This window comes from Podarcis liolepis, assembly GCF_965112155.1.
Source record: "Podarcis liolepis genome assembly, chromosome: 11".
Lineage (NCBI taxonomy): Eukaryota > Metazoa > Chordata > Lepidosauria > Squamata > Lacertidae > Podarcis > Podarcis liolepis.
Window position 1 is genome coordinate 28,307,198 of NC_139565.1, and position 24,077 is coordinate 28,331,274.

General features: G+C 40.0%; 1 protein-coding gene across 12 annotated transcripts in view; it reads right to left on the reverse strand.

The window, feature by feature from the left end:
- The window catches only part of LOC310688254 (uncharacterized protein), a 56,216-nt gene that overhangs the window by 13,431 nt on the left and 18,708 nt on the right, over positions 1-24,077 (reverse strand). For all 12 annotated transcript variants that reach the window (XM_083464514.1, XM_083464516.1, XM_083464512.1 and 9 more), the window contains 3 exons: positions 19,646-19,765; positions 11,871-12,101; positions 1,206-1,364 (listed from right to left, as the gene is read on the reverse strand). In XM_083464514.1, coding sequence (XP_083320640.1) covers positions 1,206-1,364; positions 11,871-12,101; positions 19,646-19,765 — 510 coding nt within the window. The remainder of the gene's footprint in view (positions 1-1,205; positions 1,365-11,870; positions 12,102-19,645; positions 19,766-24,077) is intronic.

Genomic DNA, 24,077 nt, shown 5'->3' on the forward strand with positions numbered 1-24,077 from the left:
ACCACAGCAGATCCTGATGCTAAAGAGACAAGCAGCTTGTCTCTTCAGCAGAATGGAGTACAACAGGATCAGCCAAAGCTCAAGCTGCCCACACAGCTCCTGCAATATGTGCATGTTAGTCTTTTGGATTGTAGCCTGTATTTTGGATAGATTCCCACTAATGATCTGGAGCAGCCTTAAGCCAGACAATCAAAGAAGACCCACTAATAGATCCCTGCCTCAAAGAGGTCCATTAAATTGTCAGACAACTGGTAGAGACCCAAAGGGATAAGTTCTAGATTGAGAAGTCTAAATTCTAGCCTGAGCAGCATTTAAAAATCAGAATAGAACATGTGAAAGGGCAAAATCATAACTGGAGATCCATTACTTGGAAAATTGGAAATTTTAAAGAAAACATTTGTCCTCCTACCAAACTTCTACATAAACGCTTTTTTAAGTTCCTGGGAAATTTGCTGCCAAGGAGTGTGGTGGAGTCTCCTTCTTTGGAGGTCTTTAAGCAGAGGCTTGACAACCATATGTCAGGAGTGCTCTGATGGTGTTTCCTGCTTGGCAGGGGGTTGGACTCGATGGCCCTTGTAGAATCATAGAATCATAGAGTTGGAAGAGACCACAAGGGCCATCGAGTCCAACCCCCTGGTGGTCTCTTCCAACTCTATAATTCTATGAAACACTGTTATTAGCCTATTATGATTTAGCAGAACTTGACATGTTAAGCTAAGTTTTCTGAAATATATATATATGTAAGAACAGGAATTGTCTTCACGTTGGGAAACATAAGATACTTCCTTGTGAACTTTTGCCTTTTGTTCCATGGAAGTTTTCAAGCTCCTTCCTGCTTGTTTTAATACAGCTCTTTGGTTCCTGAAGTGGGAAGAAAGAACGAGAAAACCTCCAAATCATATATAAGTTTCTGTTTTAAAGGAATGGCTGGCTATTTTTCTGTGTGCCTCAGGAGCTGGCCATGAATAGAAGCATTCATAAGCTCCCATTGTACAAACCCACAAAAAGTGGCCTTGCCAGCAGGAAGTGAGACTAATGCCTGCACAGCCACTCAACAAAAGAATTCTAACCTTTATACATTAGCTGTGCGATAAGGTTTGTACAAGGGGAAAATTGACCAGTGACTGCAAAGTAGGTCAAATCTGTTAAAAAGAAGGGCGGAGGGAGAGGATGTTAAACTGAAATAAACTCCCCCATTTCCTCACCTGTTGCATTGCCATTTGCCTGGAATAATTTTGAGCCTTTACCAGGGCTTCTGCTGCCCTTTTAGCACGTTGCTGAGGGGCACCCTTGGGGAAGGCTGGAAGCGTCGCAAGCACATTCTCCACAGTGAACTCCTGGCTCAAGGAATTCTCCAGGATTTCCTGAAAAACATTGGGGGGGGGGAGTAGTAGTAAAAGGAGCACTTTACCCAAGGATAGTTTAAAGGAGCCATTCAATTTCTGCCCCCAATCACAGGTATCAACAGAAAACCCTCAAAGCATAAATTTAACTGCTAGGCGATTTTACCATAGCTGCAGCATGTGTGATGATGGTACTCTTCCATCTTGCTTCATGCTGATGAAGCTGAAAACCACTTAATTTACACATGATCCTGTAACATGGTTAAGATGGCTGCCACTATGCCAGAGGTTACAGAAGGGTAGCTTGCTCGGATCCTGTGCTTCCCTAGCAGTGACACCAAAAGCGCATCAAGAACAAAGAGGAGGCAACAGAGTACTGTATTTTTTGCTCTATAAGACTCCCTTCTAAAAAGCAAGGGGAAATGTGTGTGCGTCTTATGGAGTGAATGCACAGAAGCCAGAACAGCAAGAGGGATTGCTGCTTTCACTGTGCATCGATCCCTCTTGCTGTTCTGGCTTCTGAGATTCAAAAAAATTTTCCCCTTGTTTTCCTCCTCCAAAAACTAGGTGCGCCTTGTGGTCTGGTGCATCTTATAGAGCGAAAAATACGGTAAATAGCATCTGTCACAGTGTCGCTAGCATTTTAGTCACCGTCCACCAATTACAACAATGCTCAATGATGATGGAGTTGTGTAGTAGACAATACACCACGACACAAGTTTGGCAAGCTTCTTAGGGAGGTACATTTTAAGATCTATCACCTGAAATCAAGCAGTAATTAGAATTCTATGCCAATAAATACCAAATTATAATTTAAACAGACCTTTCAAAACAACAACAACCCACAACTGTCTATTGTCACATAGCCTTCAACATAGGGGTTTTTTTCTATATTGAAACACAAGGTTAAAATAAAAGACACTACAAAAGAAGGTATAATCCCCTGTCAGGTTCAGAATGATGGAATTTCTTCTCTGCTTCATTTGAAGTTTATGGCTACACTTAGTGCTACAAAACATTTTGAAAGTGTACAATTAATAAGAGAAACCACACAGCAGGCTGTGGAGAAAATATTTTCAGCCAGGGATTTAGGTGCCATGAAGCAGAGGTCAAAACCTCTATGAACAGACTAATTTACTATAAATCTTTTCAGCTTGATTAATGTTGTTGATCTCTGTGATAAAAATAGAAAGCCCCAGTCAGGACTAGCCTCTCATGAAGAGTGTTCATCAAATGCAATGGAACTTGGATGATAAGGATCTGAATGTTAAGTAATAATTGGGAGTAAAACTATAAAAGAGCAAAGAATAAACTGGGTACAGATGGCAAGAAAATTGAGGGATATGGGGAGGAATCTAATTGGTGTGTTTCCACTAACAGAAGACACCAATTGAAAACTGTCAGAGATGCTTCCCTGCCCCACCGGGGGACTCTCAAAAGCAGAAGGGGGGTGCAGGAAGGTGTGAGAAAGAGATTGTGCAAGTTATTGCCACAAGTAGAAGAACATTATGAGATTTAGCTTCACTTTCCCCCCGCAGCACTGGATTCTAGTGCATGGGGAAAAAACAGTATAATACATTTTCCGAAATACACATCAAAAGCACCTTTGAATCCATTTCCTTTTGCCATTTTAGCTGTATTAATTGGGTAATGGATTGCATTCACAATCCACAATTACCCATGTGTGAAATTGAGCAAGCACTTCTTGGCATCTTTATACAAGCAGCATTATGGATAAACAACAGTATGCATCCAAGAGACGTAAAAAATAATAGTTATCAAACCTATTAAAATGAACACAAAACATTGCTGATCTTGAAGTCATCAACAAGGTGTAACAGTGGAACAACAAGCAAGATCTTAGCATTTAAAGGACTCCTATGGAATCTGTGGAACCTGTTGCCAGTGTGTGTGTGTGTGTGTGTGTGTGTGTGTGTGTAGAAGGCTGAGGATTCCCTTCACAAGATTGAAAAGGGAAAGGGAAGAGGGTGAAATGACTTTGTAACTTATAAAATATAACAAAGAATTTTCATAGATTTGACTGTGGTTTTACTGTATGTATAGTGACTGTTGATGTTTATGTGTGATACCATGGCCTTTGGTTAGTGCAATAAAAGTTTATGATGCTGATGATGACATTCTCATTTAAATAATAATAATTCTTGCTCTCTCTAAATTCCCTCTAGGGGACAGTATACAGATAAGGATACACCTGCCAGTGGTGCAAGACAAGGGAGGAACAGGAGCAATTGTTCCCTGAGAAAACCAGGTTGAAATTTGCTTTTTTTCATACACAACAGCAAGCAGAAGGTAACAGGCATTGTCTCCCAGTCCATCATCCTGACAGACACTTCACTAATAGGTAACAATGATCTACCTGAACTTTCAAGGAGTTGCTGTGCATTTTCTTGATACAAATTAAATGCTATTTTATGCTTTGCATCCTACACCCAACACAATGGATTCACTGGAAGATGTTAAGTCCTACGTTTCCCCTTACAGGTAAGGCATTTCAGTCAATACTAAAAAGCAATGGGCATCATTTTTCATCATAATGCTGCTTCTCAGGAATGAAGCTTAAACAGATGAAAGTTTGAGATCTCAGGCGGGGGGAATGTAGGCGATATTTCTGCCAAGACAGAAAAAAGAAGAGTCATTAAGATGGTGGGCAGCTTCCTATGCTCAGTTTGGGGCTTGTCTTCTCCCTTCTGTCTGGGTCTTGCAGAGTAGTGCTTCCACAGAACGCAATGATCAAATCTACTTTTTACCCAAATGCTTCTGGTAGGCAGTGTGAGCCCACTTATAGCTGTCATGTGATCCAGGAGCATATTAAAATTGATAAAATTAGAGTATGGTGCTTTACAAAAGCACCTCTCGGAACAGTGAGGAACAAAGTGCAGGAATGAGATAAGAAGTGAAACGATAACAGTGAAACTCCACTTCAACAGAACATAAAATGTGGTCGAAAGCTCTGACATAGATACACCATGAAATGTAGCTGGTTGAAGTGCTGAAAATTATCTATAGAAAAGTCAGGTTTTTAAAGCAGTGACCTGGGAGGTTCAGCGCACCGCTTCTCCATCTTCCCTTAAGAGGAGCTCCTCGTCCACAAAACTTCAGAGTGCTTAATAGATCTTATCTTAGAAAACCCTTTTGAAGAAAGTCAGTGTTGCCATTATTTTTTAAAGATAAAGAACTGAAGCTGATAGATCACAGCCTGCAACTTGCCACCAAGCAGGGCTGAGCAGAAATTTGAATTTGGGCCTCCCGTATCCAAGTCCGGTACACTTGTCTCTTGGAAGACACTGGCCGTATGAGTTGGTTTAATTTATATGTTTTATCAGTCAAAGCATTTAAATCACCAGTTAAATAGGAAAGCCGGTACAAGCCATTACGGTGGCAAGTTACTGCCATCTACAGACCAAAGCAAGTAGCATCTACATCACAGACAAGCAACCACTTCTGCTAGTTGATAATGTAGGTGGTAACAGCCTGCTCTAACACAGACACACACACACACACACACACACACACACACCAACCATGAGAGTGTGAGAGACATAGAGAACTTGAAGTTAGAGATCTGCTTCCTCTACAAATTCAGATTTAATGTTGCTAATATTTGACCCTGACCGTTCATCTAGGACTCCTGTTGTACTTTAATAGAGCAGGAACAATGGAATCTGCTACTTTGAGTGGCCTGCAAGACCAACTCACCAATGGAGCTTGGGGGTTTTCAATTGCTTTGGGACATATTGCAGTCTTTTAAATTATCAACTGATTGCTGGATTTATTTTAGCCACTTTTTTAAAAAGGTTATTAGATTGTGCCTAATTTTTCACAGAAAGTCAAATGATGAAATTCTAAAAACAAATTAATATTTTAATCAATTGAAAGACATTTATTTGGTTAAAAATAATCTCATTGGTCAATCACCACTTCTAACCTAGATGAAAAGCAATTAAGATAGTACCATGCCGTTTCTTTTGTTGTTGTAGCATTGGTATATGCTTGTAGCACTGGTATTAGCACAGCTTGATCATGCCTAAATTGATGCTCAAACAAAATGAGCTGGAATACTAATCTGACAACAGATCGCAGCAATCAGTGTGAACATGTGCATTACAACTGTGTGGTTTTAAAACAAATACAACAGGTTATTTGGTGAGCATACAACTGATATTAATTGGTAATAGTACCATGGGTTTATGTTAGCAACCTTGAGGATCAGCCATCATATTTAAGGCTCTTTTATGAATAATCAAACAAATCCATCAAATATAACCATTTTCCCATTGAAATTGTTTCAACCCAGTGATCTGGATTTAAATATGTATATTTCAGGAAACTTCCATTTTAAATATTCCTTATTTTGGACTCCTGGGATTGCTTGTAGCAGTAGATTACACATTCTAATCTGTTTGCACCACCTGAACCTAGTTTTTATTGGAAAAACCTAATATATATATTCTATAGATTTAAAAAAAAAATATATGTCTGATTGTAGAGTAAACTAAAACCAACATTCTCCCATGAGGCCAATAAGGAGGAGGAAACTGCATGGAAACGGCATCCATGCTAAGCCCAGTAATAACTTGCAGGTGGGAGGGAGATTGATAGAACATTATTTTACGGTACAGTTCTCATGTTAAAATGCTCATGCTGCTTTTGATAGATACGCATGATATATTACTTCCCTGAAAGTGAAAACACAATTCTTTCATGTATCATCTAAGGCAAAATTGCCTCTGGAGGTGTCCAGAAATACTGGCTGGCACATAGGAATTCTATTCATTAGGTTGAGGCTGCAATTCTTCAGGAAGCATTAACAGAAGAATTGCTAGAAATCTGGGTGACAACAGTGCCATTGCTTCTTGCTGTTCCAAAATCCATGTTGTAAAAAGAGCCCTTCATTTATTGAATCCTAGAACATTTCTTGTTTCACAGGTTTAAGCATCCTTTCAGATCCCAATTCAGTTATCCTCAGGGTGCATTCAGACATGGGGAACTTTGTGATAGTTTTCCTGATTATAGTGCTAGCATTTCTGTTCTGTTTTCTAACATTCCTTTCACACCACAGTACCTGTTGTGTTGGTCTAAACCACAAAGCCTCTTGGGATTGCTGATCGTAAGGTCAGCAGTTTGAATCCACATGACAGGATGAGCTCCCATTACTTTGCCCTGGCTCCTGCCAACCTAGCAGTTCGAAAGCATACCAGCGCAAGTAGATAAATAGGTACCGTTACGGCGCAAAGGTAAACTGCATTTCCATCCACTCTGGCTTCCATCAAGGTGTTCTGTTGTGCCAGAAGCGCTGTAGTCATGCTGGCCACATGACCTGGAAAAACTGTAGACAAATGCTGGCTCCCTCTGCCTGAAAGCAGAGATGAGAGCCGCATCCCGTAGTTGAATTCGACTGTACTTAACCGTCCAGGCATGTGAGCCCAAAGTTTCCACCTAGGCTGAAAGTTGTCTAATCAGAGCCTAGGATTTGACATTAGAATGTTAGTGTGTTTGAATTACTGTAATGAATGAGAGATTCATCTGTGGGGGGGGGGGTCTGCAACAAATACTGGGCAGGTTGACAATTTCTAAGGTGCAGACAGAATGAGATGTGATACAGCAGAAAGTGTTAGGGGTTAAGAGTCTTTTTCTGGGGATCTGCTGCACTGTAGAAATAAATGCTTGTTAGTTGACATTTATAATCTGCTTTCAGATTTGAAAAAAAGTAAATATTAGAAAGGCAAAAAAAGAAAAAAAAGAGTTTATTTGTTTCACAAACTGCACGTGTCACCTTTGAGAACTGGGAAGCTAGATTTTAAAATGTGTATGTTATGTACAATTTTTTATAATACGGGTTGTAGTCAGCTACGTTTTACTCAGAGTAGACCTGTTGAAATTAAAAGCCCATAAGTACCTAAGGTCCATTAATTTCAATGAGTCTACTCTGAGTAAAAGTTCTTTGCTCACAATCCACAAATGTCATTTACAATCTCTCTGTTGCTTGCTCACATGTTGCTTGCTCACATGTGACCTTTAAGACTCGACATCTAATACACCCAGGCAGAGGAGGTACTGCAAATGTTTCTAGAAATTCCAGCAATAAAAATACAAAATTCATATACTCTGATTAACAGTTGAGTTAATTTTCCTTAGCCAGCTTGATTCCGTAGATAAATTACATAACGAAAATATATTTTATAGCACAATTTAGCCAAACTGGTGAATTTCCTGGAAGACCCAATAGAACTCAAGGAATTTTGCTAAATCTCCACATCAAACTAGTGGCCAAAAGCATCAGCTGTCAGCTGCTAATTCCTTTCCCTTTGATTCTTGCACTCCCCGGTGTACACGCTTATTCATGAGGCTTCAGGAAACCCCTTTTGTCTCCATCTCCATGGAAGAAGCCATAAAGAGACTACTAAATAATTCATCATAGCCACCCACTTACCAGTATCTCACTAACCTAAGGCACTAAATGTCCTTGCTTACTAACACCATAAATATCTGTACGGCACCTCTCTAGAGGAGGTTAGGTGCTCATGTTCTCATATAAGGCGGATATTGCATTCAGAAAACAAATTAGAGATAATTAGGCCTGCATCTCTCTTAATTATTCATTAATACGTTTTATTTGCTAGGTTAGCTGATTCAAAATACAACCTCAGAATAAACGCCAGAAAAATTATATATAATATAGAAGATAGGCAAGATTTATATATCATATAAGCTTTTTTATGCTATTTGCTTCTGAAAGAATAATAAACATCTTTTTTTTCAAAATAATGTTAAGGTTATTCAAAAACGAAATATAAAGTTGATCTTATACCAAAAAAGTAACTGCATACAGAAAAACACCACCCCCATATACTTCCCCATCTCCTCCTTTCCAAAGCTTTCAACTCATGAAAGGCTAGTTTTCAAGGCCCCCTCAACCCACCCCATTCAATAGGCTCCCTTAACCCCAGTAGAGCATTTGGGGAGGGTGGTTCTTGGGGAGGAGGGGGCAAAGAACTCGGCTTCCATCAGTCTTCTTATACACATTTAACTCTGGATCCATGGGTGTGTTAGAGTCTTGAGCCTACATATTACTGCTACAAGCTTCCATAGTTAGACAATTTGTGGTTTCTAAAGTGTGTACAAAGGACTGTAACTGCTCTTCCCATTTATTGTTTATTGGTTCCTTATAACTTACTGGATATGGCCTCCATAGTGTTTGCAATCAATAAAGTAGGTTACATTGTCAATCCAAATTTGCTGTGATTATTTAACATGCAATGGACATTTCTGTTCTTTCCTCAAAGGAAGATATTAGATGGCATAATACAATCCAAACCATGGCTACTTGGGAGTGGGCCCAATTGTATTAAATGGAGAGCTTACTCTCAAGTAAAGGCTTCCGACACTGCAGCCTTCATTATTTAAGATTCAATCAAAAAACAAATTAAAAACAGAAACAGTGTGAGTTTAATTCTACTTAAAATGCAAATAATAGTAGCTTAGCTATGAAGTTGCTAATAAAGCCCCACAATAAAGATAAAGTAAGGATAAATGGGGAAAATTAATTTCAAATGAGATTATTAAAGCCTTTTTTTAGTTTTCTTCATTTGTTAGGCACCCAATTATCACATGGCTAATTAGACTGCATTATAACACACTTAAAACAATGCCCAAAGATAATAATCTAGTATAATGCCACACTCTATTGCCTTGGTGGAGGAAAGGAAAATTGCTTACCAATATGCTCATTTGGTCTCAACTGGCTTGAGGACCAAAGAGAATCTTGCCGAAAAATTCTCAGGCTTGAAAGTTCCCTATCATCCCCTTTTCCTGAGCCACAATTGGCTTTCTCCTCCCATCAATCTCTCTATAAAAAGGTGAAACTATTAAATTTCCTTTTTTTTTTCCTGCTCAAGCTACTCCTTTCAGTGGCATCCCATTCCTTCAAGGGAAGAAGCTGTTGGAAGCACTTTGTCAGTTTAGATGTACATTTGAGTTTTTCGAAGTGTTCAGACCATTCCAATGTTTGCTCTTTGATAGAAGCGCAAAACCGTTCTAGAGGTGTTGCCAGAGGGTGGAGGTGGTTGTGGGTGGAGGTGCTGTTGCTGTTTTATTTTTGTTTTTAAAGGAAGTTTTCTGCAATTCATACACCATTTTCTAAAAAAAAATATAATTTGACAATGATAAGAAAGGTTTCCATGTTTCCATAAATCACAGCAGGCAGGCATCGGGGCAAGAATGCTCAAAATTTCCTGTATATTCATTCAGAATTCTCGCCTACAGCAAGTTTTGAATATGCTGCCACATGTTCAGCAACACAGATATCATTGAGAGGACACAACCCGTGCCTCAACTTCTCAAAATGTTTAGCCTAAAAATGGTGTCGAATTCCCAGCAAGGAGGAGGATCCCTGAGCAGATCTAGTCCAATCACTGTCAATGGAGTAGAATGAAAAACAAGTGAAAAAATCCAAGCACATGGGCTTGGGGAACTTGGAAATGGAAATCAATCAGGTGGGTTCTGGTAACAAGAGGGCTGCTGCACTCAGGTCTCACTTGCGGGCTTCTGATGGCATCTGGTTGGCACCTGTGCCACCAATGAACTAGATGGGCCGTTGGTCTGATCCAGTTTTAACAAAGCTTTTTGAAAGTCTCTGTAAGCAATGTCAACTGGATCTCCTCTATCAACATGCTTGTTGCCTCTGAAAGAACTCTAAAAGATTGCTGAGGTCAAACCTACCCTTGTAGAAAGCATGGTAGCTCTGTTTCAGCAGAGCTCTGTGCTTTTATATGCCATATAATCATATCTTTAACCACTGTTTCCACCATTTTTTCACCCAAAAGAGGCATTAAGCTAAGCAGCCTGTAAATGTCCTGGTTCTCCTCTGGATCCCTTTTTTAAAAATAAAAACAAATAGTGTTATATTGGCCATTTTCCAATTCTCCATTATGGCAGCTCATCTTAGGAACAAGTTACATACAGTGGTACCTTGGGTTAAGAACTTAATTTGTTCTGGAGGTCTGTTCTTAACCTGAAACTGTTATTAACCTTTGTCTAATGAGGCCTCATGCCGCCGCCATGCGATTTCTGTTCTCATCCTGAAGCAAAGTTCTTAACCTGAGGTACTACTTCAGGGTTAGCAGAATCTGCAACCTGAGGCATCTGTAACCTGAAGTGTCTGTAACCCAAGGTACCACTGTATTGTTAAATGAGAAATTTCTGGCCATATGAGTTCTTTAAGAACTCTCAGGTGGAAGTGATTTGTCAGTTTTCAGTTTGTCAATAAGGCCTGAAACGTCATCTCTTATCACAACTATTTGCCTCAGTTCCTCAGACACCCTTTCTAAGGACGTTAGTTCAGGTACAGGGGTCTGCCCTAAATCTTCTGCTGTGAAGACAGAGGCAAAAAATTAATTTCATTTCTGTGCAGTCTCATTTTCCTGCTTTAGCATTCCAACAGTAAACAAATGGGCACCACTACATCAGAAGGACTCTCCATTTGGAATCATACAGGAAATATAGGTGAACTTTAGCAGCAGCTGTAGGGAAAGGTGGAGCACCAGCTTATTCTCTTTGATGCTGGTTTAACTTTCTGTGTTCAGTAAAAAAAACATTAACTGACAGTAGGTTGTTTGGTATCAACTTCTCTAACTGGCGGCTGTTCTCCAGTTCTACAGATAGGGATCCTTTGTTCAACATCAAATATGAGAGAGAGACCTCTTTCCACATCATACTGCCAATATGGAATCTGATGGAGCCTAGCTCCTTCCTGCATCACTGAGGAATTATGAGAAGCTCACACTTCGTTGTCCCACTTTCTGGAGAGACTCTGGTGTGAGTAGGAATAATCCTGCAGTGGCTCCCAGGGTACACAAGCAAGAACAGGTTTAAGTGAAGAATATACAGTGGTGCCTCGCAAGACGAAAAGAATCCGTTCTGTGATTCTCTTCGTCTAGCGGTTTTTTCGTCTTGCGAAGCAAGCCCATTGACGGATTAGCGGATTAGCGCTATTAGCGGCTTTTAGCAGCTTATCGGATCAGCTGAGCGGCTTAGAAAAAGGGGGGGAGGGGAAAAACCCGCAGGAACTCGCAAGACATTTTCGTCTTGCGAAGCAAGCCCATAGGAGATTCGTTTTGCGAAGCACCTCCAAAACGGAAAACTCTTTCGTCTAGCGAGTTTTCCGTCTTGCGAGGCATTCGTCTTGCGGGGTACCACTGTATTTGGACACACTTGCTTGTCATCAAATAGTTCTGTACATAGTGGTACATCTGCAAAAGATGCCCGTGCAATATTATGAATTGATGATGACTACAAGATACCAGCAAATTTATTTCATTTTCTGCCTGAAAAGAATGGGGAGGGGACGACACTTTTCCCCTCCATCGAATAAACAGGAATGAAGTATGAACAAGAGCCTGAGGCAGACTAGAACTTGATTATACATAACTAGGAGAACGTAGCATTTTGGCTAGCATTTAAAATTGTTCTGAAACAATCCCTCTCCAGCCTGCCAAGCACAACACTCACCCAAGGTGCTGAAGGTACCAGAAGCGTCAAAGTGAGCAAATCATTGCAACATTCCTCCACAGACTGCTGACACTGAGTTGCATGATTTATCAGCCGAGCATAAACAGCAGTTGGTAGGATGTGCTGAGCTGCCTCAGAGGACATCTGTCCTGGGGCAAGAACAAAACCCAGATTTTGCCTCATGGCAAGCAGGTGTCTCCGCAGCTTGCTAAGTTTTCCTTCAAGAGCGCTCTGCGAAAACAAGAAAGGTTAAGACGAGAAACGGTAAACATTGAGGAAATCAAAACAAGTTAAGCATGCCAGGTGAAAGGCCACACGCCCTCACTAGGTACCTGCAAGGCACCACAGTGGGTAGGCTGACATTTCCAAAACAATCCCTTGGGAACTGTAGTGGGGACGTCAAACCCCAGGCATTCCTCTGCCGTTCCCCCCGCCCTTCCAAGCCATCTGTGGAAAACATGTGTTGAGGGGGCATGATCTGACAAAGCATGAAACACAACAAATTGCCAGAATTCTAGCTTCTTAAAACAAATAAGAAAACAGAGATCAAAGCTACCCTCCAAACAGGGCTGATTGTTTTTCCAAAAGAACAGCTCAGAGCTAGAGTAGTAAAAAGGATTTTTTGGAGAGGGTGAGGGAATCAAACTTCTAAACAGAGTATTAGAAAACCATAAACAAGCCAATGTTTATCTTCTACCTACCACAGAATCCTGTGTCCTTTTCCTGTTTAAACCTTTAGCCAGCTGTGTTTGCCATTTATTGAACAGCATGTTTTCATTTAGTATCGACTAAGAAGTCATTGCTAAGATCAAGCACTCATTTTGAAGTAATTAGCATAAAAAGATTAAAATGTATAAATGCACAAATGTATAAATGTAAAGAAGAATGTGCAGTTGTACTGCCAAATAACACACCCAAATAAGACTGGTATACATTCTGAGAATATTCACATATTTAAAAGAATTTGCAAGACAAAAGCATTTGGATGCAAGTGTTCATGCAAATTTCTTCATAATACACACAGCATCTTGAATGCTACAATATAAGCTGTTTCTCTCATCTTTTATGTACAACTTTGAATACTTCATTTTCATTCAGCACTTATCTGATGCTTCTAACTGTTACACATGATTATGCATTTCGCAGCTGATGTTGTTCTAAACTTCATATAAGCAACAACTTCAAATGAAAAATAGGTTTTTAATTCATGGATACTTTGCACACAGGTGTGTGCGTGCATGCACTTACAAGCAGAAAGGAAGTAGTTATAGTCGTTTTGCTTCCAAAGGGAAACCAGCAAAAACCTCAGGTTCTACAGAATTAAAAAGTAGCTCATCCCAGTTACTCTAGTCCCTTGCAGATAAGAGTACAAAGCATTTACAACATCCTGAGGTTGCCTATATATAATTTTCCATCCCTCTGGAAGTGAGTGAGCATATCTCTTTGCATGGCGCTCCTGAGCAGAACAACAACCAACAGAAACTCACGGGGAGAGAACAAATTACATGCTAGGTTTGGTAACCCTCTGACACATCATCTCTGAACTGCATATAAGTACCAATTGAGTTTAGAGATACAAATTCAAGCTTAAGTTCTGTAAAGTCATACATAAATTGGCTCCACTGAAATTGAAGTAATTCCTGAACACAACTGTAAACCTCATTTTATCTCAGCTCTTTCCAGAAGATATGAAGGCAGGATGAAAGCTAGCTTTTGTCTGCCCTCAGTCCTTCTCTCCTGGCAACTGCTACCCAGATCTGAGAAGAAATAGAAGCAAAAAGGAGTGTGTGCTGATGGGAAAGCGTCAGAGATGTGAGGAAGGCTCAATTTTAGATGCAGAGTCAAAACTTGAACTGTAGGCAAAGACTCTCTGTTCACTTCTGGACAGCTAATGAGTCACAACAGCTGATCGTCAGCACAATAGCTAACAGAGGAACCTGTGTGTGTTGCATAGGATCCTGTAGCTTACTTAGGGTGTGCGGTCAGTGCATGTGTAACACTGACCAGGTCATTGTCACTGGGTGCAAACTAAGCATGCATTCTAGAGCACATCCCACACTACCCAGTGGATGATTACAGTGATAAGCAAGCTGTCTAGTATGGAAGCTTATCTGTCATTAAAGACCTCACTAAGGAACTTCACTAAGGAACCCCTGATAAGCCCTCTAAGGAACTTTGAGGTTTTCCAGTACACAGCTTGAACATCACAATCTGATATCTGAATTTAGGTTTTTTTTCTGTTCTCTAATGCTTTTAAAATTCCAAGTACTTGACAACCAACAGTGTCCCATTTAAAGAGCACTCAGTTGTTTAGTAACTTCTGTAAAACACCTCAACAGGGAAAGACTGTTCCAGACTTTGCAATCTGTAATGGAAAAGAGTACTTTGTACTATATTTCTGTATTTTAAAAAACACTATTAGTATTTTTGAAAGCATTACAGTATATATAAGCTTTACACTAATTTGAAGACTAAGTATCTGACACTTCTATTATTATTTTGCTCAAGTATCCTTGATTTTCATAAATATTCTTGATATGATCATATTTTTCATGGTGTCCTTCCATTCTCTATGGTTTTCAGTGAATGCTTTTCTTTCTCTAGTCGGGATTGTGCATACCAAACGAACAGTGAAACCTTTATTTGCGTCAGCCATCGGGCCATAGCAATAAAACAACAATACGATATACACAAATAAAAAGTCAATTATCTAAAATACATTTTAGGTTTTGAATCAATAGCCAAATAGTGGATCTTATTCTAATTGCCTCAGCTAAAAACCTTGCAACCATACCTATCCAGATATGTCAAGCTGCCCTTGTAGTTTCAAGTAAGAACATAAGCATTAAGCAAACACCTGATGTATTTATTGATGCTTGGAGGCTGAAGCCAAGTTCTCACTATATTACTGATTTCAGTATGTTCATGTCTGAGTGCACCTGGCTTTACAGTCTAGAGGTTGAGACATATGGCTGCTAAGAGGCTGCCTCCTCCCCTGTTCTCCTCAGTCAGTACAGCATGAGACTCTTGATCTCAAGGTCGTGGGTTTGAGCCCCATGTTGGGCAACAGATCCTTGCATTGCAGGGCATTGGACTAAATGACCCTTGGAATCCCTTCCAACTCTACACTTCTATGATTCAATGGATAGGCTCAGCAAGTTAGAATGAGAAGCCTACAAAGAAAAAATTCTCACTACCAAAAAAAGGAGGGGGGGGGAGGTTCGCTGACTGATCTTCAATTCCAAAATGTACATGTGTGCATACATTCCATTCCTCCCTGAGGTCCATCAAAGTCAAAAACAGATGATGGTCTGATGGTATGTTATGCATTGCTACAGCTAAAGTTATGTTTTGCGGTTGAGATAGCACCTGGAAGCCATCTCCAGGCTCTCTGACAAAGTGCATGATTTAGTAGTTGAATAAAGAAAATGAACCAAGGCATTCTGCAAAAGCAGTGTGAAACATGTTTGTTTAAGCCAAGGGTAACCAAGGTTGTGTCCTCAATATTCTTTTCGCCTACCTCGTAGCAATCGTCACAACTTTTTTGGTATTTGGCAGTTAGGCATTGGAATGTGTTGTTGGTGTATGGAAGGGCAAGGTGTGGCCATCGCCTACCCCTTCACTTATGGGTATTCCGTTAAAGGAATCCGGCAGTTGTGGATCCTGTCCGATGCCCTGTGTGTTGGGGGGCCATGGCATGACCCTCGGTGACATCAGGGGAGAGCTTATAGTTGTATTTGCATCAACAGGCTCCCCCTACTGGTGGTTAACCCCTCAGCAGACTCACCCCTCTTCAAGTGGGTGGAGTAAAATTTCTCGTGGTCCAATGCCTAAGCCAATACCTTCTCACATGCTGTAATCAATAAAGTTGTGGCCTTTTCTTGCCCATTAACCTAATATGCTGTGTCCACGTGTCTTCATTCCCCAAGCGGGGATTGGGTCCTCAAATCACAAACATGTTTGTTTAAGCCAAGGATAACCAAGGTTGTGTCCTCAATATGCTGTTGGAACTACAACTCCCATCATCCCTTACCTTTAGCAGGATGGATGGGGCAGATGAGAGCTGGAATGCTACAACTTCTAGAAGGTAGACACCACAGCAACCACCCCGATTTAATCATTTCCAGTTAGAATCAGGATAATCTAGAAGTTTATATTTTAAATAATATCTTTGATTTTTTTTATTGTTGCGACTCACCCTAAGCATGAGGGGCTGTACTTTCTAGAAACCTAGGCAATGTTAGAAATTATCTCACTGTCCTCTGAAACACTTACGTCATAGAATTGTAGAGTTGGAAAGGATGCTGAAGTCTCTGCATTTTATTCTAGTTCCTTCATTCAACGTTGTTAATAAAATAGTAATAAAGCACAAAGTCCTTCCCAAATAGTTCTAACTTAGTATGCCTCCATTCGCAGGGTTCCAGCTCTGGTTAAGTGGAGAAGGATGAGCAAATAGATTTGACCTTCAGCTGATAGAAAAAAGCAACAATGGAGCATAATAAGCAGAACCACACTTGATCTACAAAGAACAAGGAGGAAAGGTTACCCAATCAAATCAGCTTTCATTAGCATCACAAAAGGTTTTTCAAGAGCTTCTAAATAACATCTAGTGTTGGCTCACCTATCTGAGCGTATTTCACTCTAGTTGAAGGCTTCTTTTTTGAAGTTTCTCACTATATGATTTCAAACAAAGATCTAAGAGTTTCCATGTTAAAAGCTGCTCTTTCATGCCAAATGTTTCCAATAGCCAATTCTCACTGCAGCCTTCATTAGAGAAATTAAGCAAGTTTTGTTTTTTACACAAGTGCCTTCATGAATTTGCCTTTTGCTTGTTAGCACGTTATCTCAAGAAAAGGGAAGTGTGTTTAATATTTATCGTGAAAAATAGGCACGACTGTACATGGAAAATAAATTACTCAGGCTAGAGAAAATATTTTCCCTCTTTAAGAACATTTGCTGCCTTCTGTCCTTCTGAGAGCTGGAGAAGGTTTCATTCCATTATGTGCAAACATGGAACTACATATGAGGGGCTACACAGAGACCACAATGAAGAACTGAATATGCTTCTTGACTGTAACTCCAGCATGCACCAAAATAGCCTAATACATTGGTACCTTGGGTTAAGTACTTAATTCGATCCAGAGGTCTGTTCTTAACCTGAAACTGTTCTTAACCTGAAGCACTACTTTAGCTAATGGGGCCTCCTGCTGCCGCCGCACCGCCGGAGCACGATTTCTGTTCTCATCCTGAAGCAAAGTTCTTAACCTGAAGCACAATTTCTGGGTTAGCGGAGTCTGTAACCTGAAACGTATATAACCTGAAGCGTATGTAACCTGAGGTACCACTGTATTTACATGGAAACAAGTTCCATTTAAATTAAAAGGATTTAAATTCAAGTACATGTGTTCATTATTACTGAGTTTCTACTGTTGGTCTAAAGACTGCACATTATCTTCAGAGTTCTACTTAAGCAAGTACCATGCACCAGCCAGATTTGCAGGACACAGAGACTAAAATGAAAGGGGAAGTGTGAGAATTATTGATATGCTTTGGAAAAAGACTGAATGCAGCTCCCTTTGTGTTGCTGAAAGGTGACCTTTCCCCAGAACCAATTAAAATTATGAAATGCTCCAAGAAGGTAAAGCCGTATTTGTCATTGCCTTTAGCATGGCGCATTATAACAACTGTCATAGCAAACGGGCTTCTGATACCGGGGCTTTAATTGCAAAGCTTAATACATGTATGTTAATATGCAACGCAAGCGCTTCTCAGCAGGTGTTCTATGTGATGAAGTTAGCTTCATGAATAATTCATCACAAGAGCCACTTCTGCCGAGATACAATTTGCAATGTTTTTCAAGTGAGATCAGTGAAAATCAGGAGCTGTCATTGCCAATTTGTTTCAGTCCAGATTCGGAAGGTCACACCCTTGACACGCAACAGAGGTTAGAAATGCCCTTTTCTTCTTTTACATGTCAGCCATCATATATACTTTTATTTCCACCCTTGCATCCCTAGAACTTAGAATGCCTGGTATTATCTGGACAGTTCACACCAAAAAAAAAAAAAAACAAGCTCGTGAAAAGCAGAGCTTTCTGTCAAATTTGAATAAATTTTTGCTTCTCCTGTTCACAAATATGTATTCCTGCTCTGAATCATGAAGTTAAACCAGATCCCCGAAACATCTTATATTTGGCCCAGTTCATTTATAATGTCAAGTTTGCATATTCCACCCTTCCCTCTCCCCCTCTGGCACAGCCACAGAGTGGAGACTGGAAGCATCCACTTCCTGTGATTTATCATTATGCCCATAGAGAATAAACTCTTGTTAGTATAAACTACAGTTTACTTATAACAGGCCAGGATGAAATGATAGTTCATGATTCCAGTGTTTCATTAAACCATAGTTGATGTTAAACAGGAAGCAGAGGCTTGAAACCTTCACATGGTCACCCAGGAGGGAGTGTGGAAAAGCCTGAGACTCAAGCAAACACATCTGCATAACATGAAATTATGGTTTAGTGTTGCCTCCAAACAAGCCCATGCCATATTAAAATGGAGGATTCTACCTCATCCATCAGGTTTTTCTTATTTTGCTATTAAACAGTATTCACAACCTAGAGATACATTTCCAAAATCTGTTTAAATTTAGACATAAAATGTACAGTGGTACCTCGGGTTAAGTACTTAATTCATTCCGGAGGTCCATTTTTAACCTGAAACGGTTCTTAACCTGAAGCACCACTTCAGATAATGGGGCCTCCTGCTGCCACCCGGCCACCGGAGCACGATTTCTGTTCTCATCCTGAAGCAAAGTTCTTAACCAGAGGTACTATTTCTGGGTTAGCGGAGTCTGTAACCTGAAACGTATGTAACCTGAAGCATATGTAACCCGAGGTACCACTGTATAGAGATACAAAAATTGTGAATGTCTTCACTGGGGAGAATAAGAGGGATGCAGAAAAGAGTCACTTTGTGTCTCTTAATATTTTCTCATCTTCTGATTTGGCTTGCACCAGTTCTTTATTTATACTTCTGCCAAGCATGTCTTTGTCCTCAGCCAGTGGTGGTAGTGTTCCTTTATGAAACCATTGCTCAGTGGTGGCTGATGAAATATGGCATGGCAAATATGGTTGAATCCAACACATCATACTTAACATCCCATTGTACACAAGAGCACACAAAAATCTTATCAGGCAACACTGTGGCAATAATTCAGAAAACAAAAGACTGTCAATATACAGACATTGATTTGGTGCCAAGCCAGTATAGAAGTTTATCATCGCACTTGCAGCCCCAGAGCTACACTGAGAAATGCTCTTGAACAAGATGCCTAACTTACCCTCCTCATGTCATGTGGTATCCAACATATTCATGCTGGCATCACAACAAAGTTCTGACTGGGATATCTAAAAGCTGATTATCTTTTTGTATATTCTTTTGCACTTAGCTATGTCTTGTGCAGTAATAATGTAAAAAAAGAGTTATACTTGCATAAGTCACTTTTTTTTTTGTTCTAGTCAAAATGTTATTCTGTAAAGGCAAATAGCTCTGCCTTTAATTGAGCATCCCTTGATGGAAATCAATATCCCCTCAAGTATACTTTTAATCATATGGGATTTTAGTCATTAACCAGTCTGAAAGCAAGAGGGGCAAATGATTCATACTCATGCTAATTAATTTTAATATTTTAAGGAATAAAAAAAGACAGTCAAAGTAAAAGTCGCGGAAGAAATGAAGCATTCTTCCTTGTATTTCAATTCATTAAGTCCTTACCACATATCTAAGATTTAAATTTTCTATTTTGCCATAGCAGACGTCCAAAAGGGTAATTGGCTGTGTAACAAGGTTCCCTCCCATAGTCCAAGGCAATGCAAGTTTTGACAGATCAGAAATCTGAAAAAGAGAGACGGTAGGAAATATTTTTTAAAACAGTTACATCGATTAAGTTTGTGTTTCATAGCTAAACCCTCCCAAAGTTTAGTTCATCTCAATTTACAAAAATGTACATTTTAATAAATAGTTCTTACCTTCAAGAAATCAAAGTACTTTCTCATTTGTCTGTTACTTTCAATAATCAGATCTAGCCAATTTCTAAGCTTCTGACAGAGCACTGGAGAGGTGGAATTCCTATGGATAGGATTCCCTTTTTGTGTAAGGTTGTCACCAAAAGAATTACAGTAGCCTAACAAACCCTAGACTGACCAGCTGTTGAGGGATAGCCCAGGGGACAGAGACTTCAACCAAACTTTGTAAAATGCCCTTATAGAACTTAAGATTTAGCTTAATAACATGCAGTCTAGCATCTGAGGAAGTTTTTACCAAGAAATTCCAAAAATGTCTATTTTTAAAATCTAGTAGTGAGTTCATAGCATAAACAAGATAGGAACCAGGAACTACCAATACATTGCTCCATATCTTAGCCATCTTGTTGGAGAAGTTCTCAGTAACAGGAACACAGGAAGTTCCCTTATACTGAATCAGATCATTCATCCATCTAGCTAGCTCAATATTGTCTATGCTGACTGGGCAACTCCCCCATGTTTCAGACAGGAGTCACTTCCCCTACTAGTTGGAAATGCCAGGGATCGACTATGGGACCTTCTACATGTGAAACATATGCTCTACTATTAAGCTGTAGCCCTTCCCTGAAAATAGTAAAAGAAGAAGAAGAAGCAGTTGTCACAAATCCCTATTTTTCTTATCCCCATTCAAAAAGAAGTCTTTGGATACTGAACTGATAAAGGAGAAAGGCGTTCATGGAACATGTGGCTTATTATTCTGTTGCTATTCCATGAAGCCCTTAACTTGTTCAAGTCTGGAGTAGCTCAGAGGCTCTTAAATGTTTACTGTGCAAGGCTCCCCAAATAAACTACAAGGCCAAAGCCAAGAGACGGCTTAACTGTTAGTAGTGTAAACTATGGTTTATTGAAACAGGCTAGGATCAACTTATAGTTCATGATTCTCACAAGGATTACAAGCGATACAGTTGGTGCCTCCAGCCTTAACGATCATATCTTATTGCAGCTCACTCACTTAGGATATCACAACATGGAATATATTATGTTTCTCACTAAATAAACAACAGGTTTGGATGCCCAGTGAAAGCTCTTAGGGTCTCAGATGTTTTCAATAAAAACTGGAACCCTAACACTTCTACAGCACCTGTTGCCAACAGAAGGTGAAATCACAAATGGGATATGCTAATTTATGATTTCACCTTCAGCTGACCCTAGATGCTAAAGTAGGTTCCACTGTGCCTTGCTAGGGTGCATGACTTTGAGTAGGCTGTTTTACTGTGGCAAAGAAGATGCACAGTTGGTCCTGGTTGGATGCCAAAGAGCAAGATACCAAGCAAAACAACACAAGCACAAGATGTAATGGCAATATAAAGCTCTTTGTGCTGTAACATGTGCAACCCCAAAAGGTCATAATAATAATGCAATGATTTAGAATTTAAAATTGGGTCAAAGTGGCCACAACACTGCAACTTAATAAAAGCAAAAACAAAAGTGTAGATAAAATTCCCAATGGAAACTGTGTTAATCTCAATATATATATACTTGCCCTAGTTCATGAAAATAATCAATGCAAGAACCTTTATTGCAAAAATAAGAGAATATTTATTACAAGGGCAGTCAAATCCTGAGATCACAGAGACTTACTAATGACAATGCTACAAGGGCAATTTAAGCATTCTAATTCTTGCACCTGCCCCCCTCATTTAACCTGCTGCCCACTGACTATACAGTGGTGCCTCGCAAGACGAAATTAATCCGTTCCGCGATTCTCTTCGTCTTGCGGTTTTTTCGTCTTGCGAAGCACGGCTATTAGCGGCTTAGCGGCTATTAGCGGCTTAGCGGCTATTAACAGCTTAGCGGCTTTAAGAAAACGGAAACAAACTCGCAAGAACTCGCAAGACGTTTCGTCTTGCAAAGCAAGCCCATAGGGAAATTCGTCTTGCGGAACGACTCAAAAAACGGAAAATTCTTTCGTCTTGCGCGTTTTTCGTCTTGCGAGGCATTTGTCTTGCGAGGTACCACTGTATTAGGAGTACCATATGCAACTGTACATTTCTCAATATGGAGCAAATCAGGTTTGAATTAACAACTGTAATGTAGGACATGGTACAACAGCAGCTCTCATAAGAAGCCAGGCCCCTCCTATGAGATACATATTAATGAGTCACTCATGTGTACCAGGCTATCCATATACACCAAGAGAGTGGGGATGAAGCCTCAATGGCTTCTTGAACCATTTTTGGTTTTTTAAAAAGACAAACACATTGTTCAGAACACAATAGTAATCTTTTTTTCTGAAATGGACCTGACTTTGAGGCATGGTTTTGTGGATCTGAAATCAGCTGTCCAGCTTCTTTGTTGAATTAAAGTATCTAGCCATTGGCAGCTAGGGCTGGGCGATACCTGGTTTTCAACATTGTGATATATCAGCAGCTAAATACCACTGATATATCATGATGTCTGGAATGCATCTCGGCTGCTTCTTCCTCCCCACCTTAGCTAAGCAAGCCCTGATGCCTCTCCAGCTCACAGGAGCCAGAAGAACAGGATGGGGCTTCCTAAAAAGGTGCAGGCAGGCAGGATGGAGTCTGAGATGGTGCTCGCCTGGAACCTTCTCTTCTCAGGCTCCTTCAGCCTGCCTGCCTGCCTGCCTGCTCACCCCCTTTGCCATCTGCATGCAATTTGAGCTGGTGCAATGTATTTCCACCTCAGATTGTCTGAAACCAGTATCGCAAACCTGAATGCCATACTGCTTTCAGACAATTTACCAATATATTGCCCAGTTCCAATGGCAGCCAGAAAAGGTTGTGACCCAGGCCCGCTACAGATCGGCCAATGCATCAGGAGTATTGAATGCATAAAACAGGCCTGCACACAAGTCCTACCAAATGCTATACCCTTGGGTAGATGTCTTAAATATAAATATCACCAAATTCCACTGCCCAAGTGCTTATTCCAAGGGGGAAAAACTATTGCTGCTGTGGGTAGGCATATGGAGCATTGGTTTCTCAAGCTGCGTTTACCTGGCCAATGTAAGTGGAACATATGCTTCTATTGTGTTTTATTTTGCTTCTGCCTGCGGAACTGGAATTAGTTGCTATGTGACTGCCTGACAGTCATTATGCTAGCCAGTATGCATCAGGGCAAGTGAAACTCAAACCTTGAAGACAACCACATTGTCAACGCAGAGCCGTAACCATGGCAACAGCTATGCTGCTTCAAAGGGATAAAGAAAGACAAAATAATATATCTGATATACTATTACTGTAGAAAATAAAATAAAAGATTTAAAAGATGGTTGGATCAACTTCCTAAATTCATGGCAAAGTGTACTTTTTGTAACTAACAATTTTGATCACTTCATTATTATTTTAATTAAAAATTTCCCCCCACCCAAACACACCATTGTAGGTTTGAGTATTTCCAAACCTAATATTTCCAACTGAGTCATATTCTCTGTAAATCTAATGAAATAAATAGACTAACATCATAAGTCCATTGGTATCAGTGGGTTTACTCTAAGCATGGCTAATGTTGGATATCAGCCCTATTATGTGATAGGAAATACGGCATGCTGTGTTTTTGTAGTACTTTTTCTTTGTAGACTCATTTAATAAAGTGGTATTTACTTTAAAACTCATTAGGATAATTTGTTACCTACTAATCATCTTTGCTACTGTCGCTAGGTCCACTGATGTCCATGATGACTTTTTTGTTCTTTGATTTTATGAAAAACAAGAACTTCAGTCATGAAAATGCCTGAATAATAACAGCATGTAGAAAATGATTATACCTGATTTAAAAGTTCAGGCAAAGTGGCAGTAAAAAAATGCTGCTATAAAGGAGAAAAATACATTATGGATGAACAGGCCTCAGAGAAGTTCAGCTGTGGGTGACAAGCAAGATAACCAGAGCTCACTGCAACAAAAAACAAGAGGATTTCTGTATCCCAGAAAGGCAAGGATATTGCCAAGCGCTAGTTATGAGGGTTGGGGGAAACTGCAGAAAAGCTGGGAGATGAAGGTGAAACCCCAAGATGCACTTTCAGCCAGCCCAGGGGCTTGGGCTTATCCAATTGATTTTTTACTTTTATTCTTTAAACAACACCCCACCCAGACACCTGCCCACAATACAAGAACAAACTGCCTGCTTAATTTTTCATAGGAACTAGTTTCAAACCTTCCTGG